At 36.9% G+C, this 11,513-nt stretch overlaps 4 protein-coding genes and 1 non-coding gene across 9 annotated transcripts; 3 read left to right on the top strand and 2 right to left on the bottom strand.

The window, feature by feature from the left end:
* Positions 1 to 28: 28 nt before the first annotated feature.
* Positions 29 to 4,374, top strand: LOC135794798 (serologically defined colon cancer antigen 8 homolog). Of its 5 annotated transcripts, XR_010548951.1 has the most exons (8): positions 29 to 679; positions 1,215 to 1,499; positions 1,609 to 2,480; positions 2,536 to 2,910; positions 3,036 to 3,153; positions 3,348 to 3,457; positions 3,727 to 3,818; positions 3,883 to 3,931. XR_010548951.1 is itself a non-coding variant. In XM_065306195.1 (7 exons), exons 1-7 carry the CDS (start codon positions 531 to 533, stop codon positions 4,224 to 4,226), a joined length of 2,217 nt encoding a protein of 738 aa, XP_065162267.1. In that variant the 5' UTR covers positions 29 to 530; the 3' UTR covers positions 4,227 to 4,374. The 5 variants fall into 5 exon arrangements, 2 of the variants coding, with proteins under 2 accessions (XP_065162267.1, XP_065162266.1); XR_010548953.1 differs by lacking the exon at positions 3,036 to 3,153 and having other exon boundaries at positions 3,901 to 4,036; XR_010548952.1 differs by lacking the exon at positions 3,036 to 3,153 and having other exon boundaries at positions 3,883 to 4,020.
* Positions 4,375 to 4,491: 117 nt separating this feature from the next.
* Positions 4,492 to 6,162, bottom strand: LOC135794803 (damage-control phosphatase ARMT1-like). The gene is made up of 4 exons (XM_065306235.1): positions 6,028 to 6,162; positions 5,860 to 5,965; positions 5,571 to 5,803; positions 4,492 to 5,514 (listed from the first exon to the last, which is right to left on the bottom strand). Exons 1-4 carry the CDS (start codon positions 6,135 to 6,137, stop codon positions 4,578 to 4,580), a joined length of 1,386 nt encoding a protein of 461 aa, XP_065162307.1. The 5' UTR covers positions 6,138 to 6,162; the 3' UTR covers positions 4,492 to 4,577.
* A 98-nt stretch (positions 6,163 to 6,260) lies between these two features.
* Positions 6,261 to 7,057, top strand: mRpS24 (mitochondrial ribosomal protein S24). Its single transcript, XM_065306238.1, has 3 exons — positions 6,261 to 6,399; positions 6,455 to 6,644; positions 6,701 to 7,057. Exons 1-3 carry the CDS (start codon positions 6,373 to 6,375, stop codon positions 6,988 to 6,990), a joined length of 507 nt encoding a protein of 168 aa, XP_065162310.1. The 5' UTR covers positions 6,261 to 6,372; the 3' UTR covers positions 6,991 to 7,057.
* Tmf (TATA element modulatory factor) lies at positions 7,058 to 11,322 on the bottom strand. Its single transcript, XM_065306053.1, has 10 exons — positions 10,754 to 11,322; positions 10,559 to 10,695; positions 10,388 to 10,504; positions 8,995 to 10,327; positions 8,614 to 8,932; positions 8,301 to 8,562; positions 8,054 to 8,246; positions 7,848 to 7,998; positions 7,643 to 7,789; positions 7,058 to 7,583 (listed from the first exon to the last, which is right to left on the bottom strand). Exons 1-10 carry the CDS (start codon positions 11,179 to 11,181, stop codon positions 7,200 to 7,202), a joined length of 3,471 nt encoding a protein of 1,156 aa, XP_065162125.1. The 5' UTR covers positions 11,182 to 11,322; the 3' UTR covers positions 7,058 to 7,199.
* Positions 11,323 to 11,414: 92 nt separating this feature from the next.
* TRNAI-UAU (transfer RNA isoleucine (anticodon UAU)) lies at positions 11,415 to 11,506 on the top strand. Its single transcript is given in 2 exon segments — positions 11,415 to 11,452; positions 11,471 to 11,506. It is a non-coding gene; the product is annotated as a tRNA-Ile (tRNA).
* The last annotated feature ends 7 nt before the right edge of the window (positions 11,507 to 11,513 follow it).

The raw sequence follows: 11,513 nt of genomic DNA, 5'->3' as shown, positions 1-11,513 counted from the left end.
GAATCGTGGAAGGATTTGTCGTGCTATGCCGTACCAAGCGTGCTTACAAATAATGATTCGGAACTGAAACATACCGAAAGCTGTATTTACTGATAGCACTATAATTTTACCCCGAGCTACGAATCATCCCTTGCACGCATTCTATTAACTGTCACTTGTGTATGGAATATAAACTTGTGTAAAGTTATTCGCACAGATAGCGCACGCCATTTGTTTGTTTACGTTCAGGAATGGCGGAAAACCATGTCAATAAACTGTTCAGTGAGAACTATTTATAAATGTATTTCGTGTTAATTGATAGAAGAAAGTTTAATTATGTTTTGCACTGACTTCTTTCACTTTTACTATTTACTTAGCGTTTTTATTGTTTTTCTTCTATTGATTACTCTCGAGAAGAAGCATATGCTCCGCCCACTTAAGGCGCAACCCAATAAAACAATCCAGGAGTAATTTTGATATCGATGTAACAAACTCGCGGAACTTATTTAAGGGCTGCTTTCACCGGCATATATCACAGTTGTCCGGAAGCTATGCACTCCGGAGGTAGATTGACTAAAGATAAATACAAAAGCGGTAGTGTTATTGGTTCACGCATGGGTGCGTTAAAGAATCTCTATAGTTCATTGAATTCTAAGTACTCCAAACAATTTGGAGGACATGAGAAGAAAAAGCGGAATAAGTAAGTTGTGCGTCGGTTACTTAGCATATTTTTATACCCATCAATTTATGCGTTGATTTTCTTTTTATAACTTACATAACTAAAAGTAATTTAAATATCTTGAAATATTAAACTGCAGAAAATTAAGTAGACAATAAGTATGTTCGGGATTACACTGTATTAAGCGTCATATTGAAGTTGCGTCGTGACTAAGTGCATTTTTATTGATTTTAAATTTTAATTTATTCACCTGAGCTACATTCAAAACATGTTAATGCACCACGTAACAATACACACATACCCTCCTTCAAGGGGAGCAAACCGCGTGAGTTAGGTTGTAATTGGATAGTAAACACGCATAACTATTAGGGGGAGAAAAGAGGGTTGTACCAGACCCCTATTCTCAACCTGTCTAGACACATACCTTTTCATTGTGTGTTACGAGTCATACTCTATTGATTTCATTCATCAGAACAAGTGCAATAGCCATACAAACAAGTGCAGCGCAAAAGTTAGAAATGCATTTAAAGTAACCGAAAGTATTTTGTTTATAAAGAAAGTCATCGCCGACTCCAAAAATGGATTTTATCAGGAAGAAACCAGATTATGCGGATACAGCCTACCACGAAGCCGTAGGTAGATTGAGGATTCTTCTTGCTGAAAGTTATTCTCCTCGGCGTCGACCTACTACTAGAGAGATTCTGAATAACGCGGGTGATGATACTGATAATCAAAGTGTCGTCAGTGTTATAAGTCGAGTTTCAAAGTATCCAACGTATAATACACTGGGGAATTTTAAAAAGTATTATCCTATTCCACGGATTGCAACGGAACACGAAAAGTAAGTGCAAATTTAATTTAAAATTAAAGATGATTTAAAGTTTTTCGAGTCGCGACCTTGTAAAAATTGCGGATATAGTTTTAAACCGGATTTTTTACGTTAAATTTAGACAATTTGCAACATCTTCTGAATTATCAACATTCTTGGAACGCCAAGAAGATTATATTGATCAGCTAGAACGCGAATCTCGTTTCTGTCGCGAGGAATTATCAACGCTTCTCGGTAAAGTAAAAGAAGTGATTCAAGAAAATGAAAATTTACACGAAAAACAAAAAGACAAACTACTTAAAACTGTCTTCGATCAATTTGAAACTGAACTCGACACAGACAGTGATCAAACACGGCCTATTAAATCTATCAAAGAAACGATACGTTTAGAAGGACCGTCAATTATGTACGAATCGCGAATATCCGAATTGGAAGCAAAACTGACACAAGCGCGCATTGATTTGAAAAAGAGCCAGGAAGGCAATGAACAGTGTCATCGCAAGCATGCTGACTATTCTGACGATTGTGGTACCAAGAAACAATTGGAGAGTTTAAAGAATGATAACACGGTTCTTCAGGAAACCGTAACGAAACTTCAAACTGCATTAAACTCACTGCGTGACAAGGAGCACTCTACCACGGACCATGTTAAACGAAGTTTAGATATTGCGGAACAAGCCCAGTACGAAAAGAACGCTGCCGAACATGAAATCCGAAGACTGAAGGACGAATTGGAGCGTCAACACGGAAAATTGCGTGACGCGCTTAATGAGCAAAGTCGACGCGTTGCGGATGAACGTACCAGCGTAGAACGTCGGTATTCGCAACAAATCGAACAACTCAGCAGCGAGTTAGGTGTCCATTGGGAGCAGAGCAACAAACTTCAATTGGAGTTAGACAAACATCGTCGGGAAAATGCTGACTTGCGGCGTGAGTTGGCACAAAAACAGGCACAAATTGATGAACTCAAGAAGGAAATGCAAAGTAAAATTAGTAAGTTTTACTTAATGTTTAAGTAGCTATAACTTTATGTTGATCACTATTCTAGTAACATTGCAATCAGACATTGGAGTAAGCGGTGCCGAAAAATCAGCTCTAGAACAACAAATTGCCACACTGCAAATGGGCAACGAACGTACAGAACGTCAAAGCAAACAGGAATCAGCAAGAAACCAAGTGGAAATGCAATCGTTACGACAGAGATTGGATCGTGCCGATGCAGATTTGATTCACAGCCGCCGAGAGAACCTCCGGCTTACTGAACAAATAGCCGCACTAGAAAAAGAAATTAACATGAACAACGCTCTAGCCGATGAAAAGAACAAGATTAACAAAATTATTGCACTGCCTGCACCCAAACAAGTTGAAGAGAAGGAAGCCGACGAGACAGCTGCCAAGATACAGAGTTTGGAAGCAAAGCACGGTAGGTGGTCCTCGAGTTTAGCTAGCGATTGAAACAAGCTGTTAGTATTTGGTCTGGGTGGGTTGTGGGGTACGGAGTTGTCCCTGTTTATCCATGAGTTGATGGATGCTTGTTGTTGGTTGCAGTGGCCACCGTGGCCGAACTCGAGGGAATGATCCAATCGCAGAATCAACTCATGGACAAACTGTCTGCCGAGTGTCATGCACTAACACAGAAACTTGAGGAATCCAGCTCGGTTCATAAGTAAGCGATTACTATTAAATTGATCAATCGCAGTTTCATACAAACCCTTTGAGTTTCTTTGTGTTACAAAACGCTGCATATACGTAGAGTATTTAGTCTTTCATGTTTGGTTTTATGCACGCAAGTAAGCAGTTTGGAATTGCCTAGTAACCGAAGGTTTCGTTGTGTAGTTATACCGACTTTGTGTTTGGTAGGAGCGGAAATGGACCACAAAAACGAGTCCGCTTTGCAATGTCCCCGACCAACCAAACGCAAGGAGCCTATTAAAGTTGATGTCACCGTAAAATTGATACCTAAGCGAAAGGTTTGCTCAAATTTTATATTCAGTGTTTAGTGGAAAACGTTTTATTTTGCACTTCTTATATCCGGACAGAATAATATGGACAGCGGTTATTTATACAATCTAATAATGGCGATTTCGGTTTTATTGAATTATTTGCAATAATCATGAATTTATGCTTTAATTTGTTTCTCTTTTGAACGCTTCATGCTTAAACATATACATTTAAACTGGTTAACATGTTACTGATTAATACTCAGTTCTATGAAATTTAATAATTATAATTCCTATAGGGTGGAAATACAACAACTACAAGCTAATTTAGAACACTTATCAAATAAGTTAGAAAAAACTCCGCAATTTGCTAAAGATCTGCCCCAAACAGGTAATTTGTTTAGATAAGCAATTTATTGTAGCAATTCAAGAGTTTGTTTTGGTTACTTTAACAGTCTCCAATTCTGTCAAAGAAAATGTAGAAAACGTAGAACAAACAACGCCACAACCAGCTAGCACTGAACAGGAAAACTTCACGGAAAAGGATCCAAATTATTATAATCAAAATCAATATGATAATCAACAATACGACGAATCTGGTGCCGCGTATCCTACATACCCGGAAGGAAATTACGAGGAGCAACAACAGTATATGAGCCAGGAACAGTACGACCAGCAGTATGGTCAGTATGATCCGAATTCGGAACAAGGAAACTTTGAAGAATCATACAAGGAAAATCAAGAAAGCAGCGAAGTAGCAAAAGATGATCAACCAGCAGCTCCAAACCAGACCAGTTAAATTAAATGTATTCGTAGTAAGCAATTTATTTAAGGTGCAATATTATTGATAGTTTACTGTTGGTAACATTGTTATTATATACAATGTTTTAGTTACCTATCATATATTATGCTTATGCTATAACAATAAAATAGCATTTACATTAAAAGTAGAGGAACCTCTTGACAATTAGGAACATGTCTGAAACTTCTCCCCTTCCCCAAATTGCGGGTAGTTGCCATTGCTGCCACAGAAATGTTTGAAAATATACACAACAAAAGAGAAATTTGCTAGATTGAAAAGGGGATTTTATTTATTCTTTGGAGAATACAAATGTAGTATTGCGAATTAGATATGTTGAAAATTTGTATGTTAAACTCTCGTAACTTTGTCAGAATATTGAATAACGCCATATTCGCCTGAAGTAAGCCATTCTGGATCCTTCTCCTCCATTTCCTGTGCCAAACCTTCTCTCAAGCCACAAATTAAATCAGCTTTAAGTGTTCTCAGAGAACACAATCTACTTGGATGGTAGCCCTCAAGAGCATCTTCGAATGGAGTCACCGGATCCCAGTTTCTGTCGCCCAATAACTTACGATAATTTAAATCACCCTTATAAAATGTACACTTTGATCTAGACAATTTTTTATATAGCTGCTCGTCGTTCTCTAACATTTGCGAAAAGGGTAAATAGGTGGTCCAGAAATACGATTCCTCCACAACCCACAACTTAGTATCAAAATATCTTAACCATTTTTCGCTTAAATTTCTCAAGTTCTTATCTTCGGAATTTGCAAGTGTTTCCAAGATCCAGGAAATATCCCGGGGCATAACATCCGAAATAAACCATGGGATCTGTTTCACAAAGAAGCGAATTTGCCTTGCATATTGGTGGGTTATCAAGAAGTCAGCCAAACAAAAATCAGTAAATAGTTCATAGCCAGCATTGTCACAGACAAAATCAATTACTTCAAACATGGTGTCTCTGCAGAGTGCAGCATAGATCTCATCAGACTGATCACATAGTATATTTGTATCCATAACTCCCAAGTCATCAACAAAACTGGTCTGTGATTCTTCATTCTTTCCTAGTGATAGAGACAAATCACATTTATTGCCCCAAAGATTTAGCTTCAGAAGTGTTACAAATTTGCTTTTTAAACCATCTCTATCCATTGCTGGAGACTCAGGTGTTATACCAGCAGTTAGTTCAATCAGTTTTCCTCCTAAAACACTCATGAGAGGTTGTGTACTCTCAAATGCAGACTGCTTGTACTTAGCAAAGTAATCAAATTCCTGCAAGTAATCCCTATGAGGAAATAAACATATGAGTAAATATGTTAATATCATTAATAAGAAACGTACGTTTTTATGAAAATCTCAAAAATTCGGCGATACATAAAGCATTCAGCAAATAACCAAATGACATTATAATATGAGCATTGGCAGTTTTGGTCCAGGGATTTCTTAATGAAGATGTTGTATGCCTTGGCATCAGGTGTATTGGATTCCAATTTAGCAACTTGTTTATTGGTTTGCAGCTCATATTTTAGTTTAGATATTTCACCAATAACAGTCTTGAGTTCATCCAAAGACTCCTATAAAAGTATATGACTTATTAGGGATAGTTCTAACATATTGTACAAACAATTACCTTCCCATAAATTTCTAGAATATCCTGTTTACTCCTTGCTAAACTGTCTATTAATTTAGTTAGTATAACTGGCAATCGAGACTTCACTGTATAATGGGCAAAACTCCTAAAATGTTATTTTAAATATGTATTACATCAGCCAGATACAATTTCATAATGTAGAATTACCTTTTGTAGTAGGCACTTAATTTTTCATTCTTTGGAGTGACAATATCCAAACAAGATCCCAGCAATTTGGAACAGTTGCAAATCTCAATATCTTCATCATTTGTGCTCATTTTGGTCAAAGATTCTATTGCTAATGATTTGAAACTTTCGGTGTTCTTTGAAGAGAGCAACCAACGCAACTTTGAAGTGACTTTGATAAGGAAAAGTCATGCCAGGGGCAAGGACTTTTATGTACACAATATGCCATAAAACTAGAAACGATTAATAGATTTACTAACCTTCCTTGGATTATATTAGACATAACCCACATTTGTTTAAAGTGTAAGATTCAGAGATCCGGCAAAAATGAATAATACTCTGCGATTATACACGGTAAATTTACAAATATTGCTCTTGAAAATAGTGTAATAAGTTAATATATTGACAGGCATTACAAAACCGTATCAGCCCATTGTTATTCCTACAAAACAACACCTTTCATACATCTGCAGCATGTAGTAAGGTTCAATCAGGCCGTTATCGAATCACACCAAAGAAAGACTTTCCCTTGACATATGAAATGGCTAATCCACCCTATCAGATAGCCCACAGAAAATCGTGGAATTCATGGAACACATGTAAGTTAGAAATACTTTAGGTTTAACTAACCCACTTTAATTCTTTGGCAATTTAGCCAGTGTTGAAGGAGGACTTCGTACTTCAGAAATGCTTGTTGAAGACATGTTTATAAGAATGTTCATGACTGGTACATGGCATGCTCTAATAGTAAGTGAAGTTATAATTAAAAGGCAACATAATATTATTAGAATTGCTGCTATTCTAAGGCAATCAATTAGTCCAAGAAAGCTTTACTTCCTTCTTGGGTACACTGAGGAATTGTTAAGTTTTTGGTTGCAATGTCCAGTCAAATTAGAACTGCAAACTGTCACTGATAAAAATAGTGTTGTATTTAAGTATATTTAAATAATTTTTAGATTAGTAGGGGTAGAATGTTGTTTTGTCACTTTAATAAACATAACAAAATGAGTAATTTCTGGTTCTTAGTATAACATTAATTTATTTTTGTAATAAAATTATCTGACTGGCAACATCATAATATTTAAAAATAACAAAACGATTTAATACATTGGAATTCTGTACAGTATCTTCAACACACATGGATAAAACAATAATTAAGTGGCGCGTTTTTGTTGCAACAATAGTTCGTCAATCTGTGCTTTATACATTTCTTTAATATCAATTAGATCTAATTTCAGTTCGTCGTTCTCTTCAACCTTTTCGCCGTACAACTGACAGAGGGTTTCGTACTGCTGTCGCAACTCCGTCAGTTCTTTTTCAATCTCTTCCAATTTGTTTGTTTTTGCGCTTAAATCCTCAACACGCGTTAGTAACTGAGAAATTTCGGTATTCAGCAAAGTACGCTCGTTTTCCCGCCGGTTTAACTCCCATTGCAATTGTTGAATATCGCCATCGCGTTGTTTCAAATTAGTTGTAAGGAATTGCATTTCTAATATATTTGTGCACCTTGATAACGTACTCAATTCTATATTTTCCTCCTAGAAAATGCATAATTATTAATAGAATATTATGAATTGAAAGAATTTAAGTTTCATACCGGCCAAAGAGAACTACTCATTGATTCACACACAGAAACTCTACCCACACTTGGAGTCGGTGATTGATTGCCACCTGCGTTTGCATATTCTATTGGTGATGTTCTGGTGACTGAACTGGTTTTCTCTAACTTCTCTTTCGGATGATCCTAAAATCATAATCATATTAATACAATTTCCTAGTTAACATAACAATTTTATTCATACATGTTGGAATGTTTCTTGTATTTTCCGCTTTTCTTTTTCGTGATTGTTTCGTTCCACATCAATGTTATACTGTAAACCGTCAACTAGTTTCTGTAGATTTGCAATTGATTCATTTTGATTGGTAACCGTCTCTTTTAAAGTTTCAACTTCCCTAAAAACATAAGATTATTTACATTGTGGGTCGATTGTTGTTGAAAGCAACATACTTGTTATAAGTCTGTTCGCGCAGCATTAAATCAGTTTTCGCTTGATCAATCTGTACTTTCAATTGGTCGTTTTCACGTGTTAACGACTCAACATCGACTTGTAATGAAGACAGTTTATTTTTATACAACAAACATTCTTCCTTTGCACCCCTAGATGATTCCATAACATTGTGTAATTTGTTTTGCAACTCATCTAAAAAATTAACAGTCAAATTGTGTTTTATTAACATCGGAATTTAATTCTTACTTATACGCATAGTTAAACTTTGTTCCGTTTTCTCAAAACTAGAAACTTTCATGTTGTGCATTGCTTGTAGTGCTTCCAATTGCCTAACCAAAGGTTTACTCGCTTCAAGCAGAGATTGTGACAACTCTTCATTCCGAGACTCAGCATTTTCAAGTCGGCGCATGAGTTCTGCATTTTCCAATCGGAATTTCTGTTCTTTTCCTAACAACTCCTGATCACCTTCACGCATTTTTAGTCTCAAATCCTCAAGTTGATTGATAATCTAGAAATTTACCATTTAAAATTTCGAATTGTTTCCAATTGACAATATTACCTCTTGATTTTGGGATTCGGTCATCTTTTTAGAATTTTCTAAACTCTCCAAAAGCTGTTCGCGTTGTTGTAATTCACTACTCGCTTTATTTTTATCTATCAATTCTTTTTTCGCAGCGTCCAACGATTTCTTAACAGTATCATGCTTTTGGACTAGATCATCGTAGTTTCCTTGTACCTGTGAATATTCATACTCAAGTTTCTTTGTTTTTGCTGTTAACTGATGGATTGCTTCTATCTGGGAGCGTTCAACTTCTTCTTTTGCGCTTAATGAACGCTTAAGTCGTTCTGTTTCTGATGAGAAATCTTCCACCGAATCCCTAAAATAAAGAGACGTTGAAAATTAATTATTTATAGACAAACATTAACATATTTTCATTACTTTAAGTATTTTATGGTGTTTTCATTCTCCTTTTCTTTGGCTCGCAGTTTTTTAATGATATTAGAATGTTGTAACTGTTGTTTCGATAATTTTCCACCCTCCTCACGCAATTCCTTAATAATCTGATCCTTTTCTTCCATCACTCCATCTATTTCACTCTTACTCATCCTTACTGCATTGTCCTCCCGACATTGATCGAGTTGTTTGCGCATCAAGTCCTTGTCCCGAATCGCCTGCTGAAACTTCTTTTCCAAGGCAGATAATCTTTGTGCGTACTTTTCCGTCACTTCCGATATATCCGCCGATTGCACTTGTTTATTCATGGCTATATCTAATTGCTTTTGCAAATCGCTATTAAGTTCTTGCACCTCTGATAGTTTCCGCGATGTTTCAATAAGTTTATTTTCCCGTATCTCCAAAATCTCAGTCACTTCAGCAAGTCGTTTTATAAGTCTATCATTTTCCGAATCATCGCTTATGTTTGATGTCTCTGATAATTCGCGATGATGACCCATTATTTTCTTCATATTAATCTTACCCAAGAAACCTTCAATGTGACTATCTCCTTTAGATTTTCCACCTGTAATTTTCGCTGGACTATGCCTACTTTGTGTACTGCTCGAATCTCCGTTAGGACTGGAGATAATTTCTATATCCGATGATGTAGTGGTCTCAATTTCGTCGCCAGACGTATGACCAGAAGTTTGATCCGAACCCACCTTGACTAAATCCGACCTACTCTCCGAACTTATTGGCGATGTCTCTCGCGGAGGCATATCCAACTGGGATATAGATAGATTCTGTAACATGTTGGGACCGGTGGACTCTCCCAGCATTGTTTGCTTCAAATCCATGTAATGCGGCTCTGTGTCCGAGCGTTTTTCGGTCATCGCGTCAGCAATCATATTTTTCAAGTACAAAGAACTAGTATTGCTATCTGTGGTTGTGCTCGTGTCACTACTACTCTCCATCACGTTATCGCTTCCGACCATCGTTCTGTCCGAGTAGGTGGATTCATCGGCCTCCGATATACTCGTGATTTGCAAGTCCTGCGGAATATCAATAACATTGGGTACTTGGATGTGTTGCAACGGCAAATGCATGCCACATCTACTAGGAGCTCTTGTAATCGGTGCATCCGAACTGGTACTTGGTTCACCGAACGCCGATTCCGTGTGAGTAAGCAGCTTATGCTTTACGGGAGCATTTACGTTTTCATAGGCTGTATTCTGGGTGCATTCCGATGGGGAATTCAATGACACTGAGTCATCTGTTATACTGGGTTCTTCAATATCTTCTGGGATTACCTCAATACTGTCTGGAGTTGCTAATATACTACAAATATATTTTTAATTATCATGTATTTGTTATTTATTCACACTTCTTTTATTACCTGATTTCATCCTTTGGTGTAGCAGATGATGCGCTTTCAAAGAAAGCACTTCAATAGAACTTGGACTTGTTACACTGTTTTGTAGTATTTCAATAGATTCAGTTGTAATTTGAGTTACTAAAAACAGGTGTTACAGTGGTATGTATTAGACATAACAATCTATTTATATACCTGAGTTAGATGACAACAATTCAGAGTCAGGAGTTGTTAATGCACTTGATGTAATTACTTCAATACTTTCTGGACTTTTCTGTTCATTATCTGAGCCACCAACTGGAACACTACTGGATCTTTTCAATTCACCACCTACAAATAAACAATTTATTACATATAACTTTCTATGTAAGGCAAAATGTATACTTTCCTGGACTCAAGTAACTATCACCATCAATGCTTTCATCCGCAGGATGGACAACTAATTTACTTTCACGAAAGTGTTCCACACCAACAGAATCATCCAAACTGTCCACTGAATCTCTTGCTTGAATATTATAACTGGGTTCTTTAATAGTAGAGTATGGATCAAAGAAGGAACCAGTGAATGAACCCCATATTGAAGGTTGCTTTATCTTTGAAGGGCTTGAAGTTACCAAACTTGTGTTCTCCTCTTTAGCATCCGTGGGCGAAACACCCCAGGAACCAAAGAAGTCATCCGAATTTGTGTCAATTGGAGTATTAGCAGGCGGAACAATGCTCTCTTCTTTAATATCCAATGCCTTATCAATGGTCCTTTGGGCCTCCTTCAAAGCGGTTTTTGCTATGTTCGCAAAACCAGCTGTATCAAACCAACTCATTTTCAGCGTCAATGTGGATACGCTTATTGTTTCAATTTCTACGTCATCCTTTTAATGAACATGTAGGTATTTTTATGTAGAATTTAAATCAGCTGATGATGTTGACAGTATGATGGCAACAGTAAACTGACATTACATACCTATTTGCTGTATATAATTCGAATGAAATGCGTACATAGGTGGCAGGTTGTCAGGTTAACAGATGTACGGTATTTTCATACTCCATCTTCATTGCTCTAGTGGCGCAATTGGTTAGCGCACGGTACTTATAAGACAGTAGTCGTGAGCGATGCCGGGGTTGTGAGTTCGAGCCTCACCTAGAGCATTTCTTT

Source organism: Atheta coriaria, unplaced genomic scaffold, assembly GCF_025399875.1.
Source record: "Atheta coriaria isolate IRGN ID8LTWV9N9 unplaced genomic scaffold, Caltech_Dcor_3.1 hic_scaffold_6_pilon, whole genome shotgun sequence".
Taxonomy (NCBI): Eukaryota; Metazoa; Arthropoda; class Insecta; order Coleoptera; family Staphylinidae; genus Dalotia; species Dalotia coriaria.
This window is presented reverse-complemented; position numbering and strand designations above follow the sequence as displayed.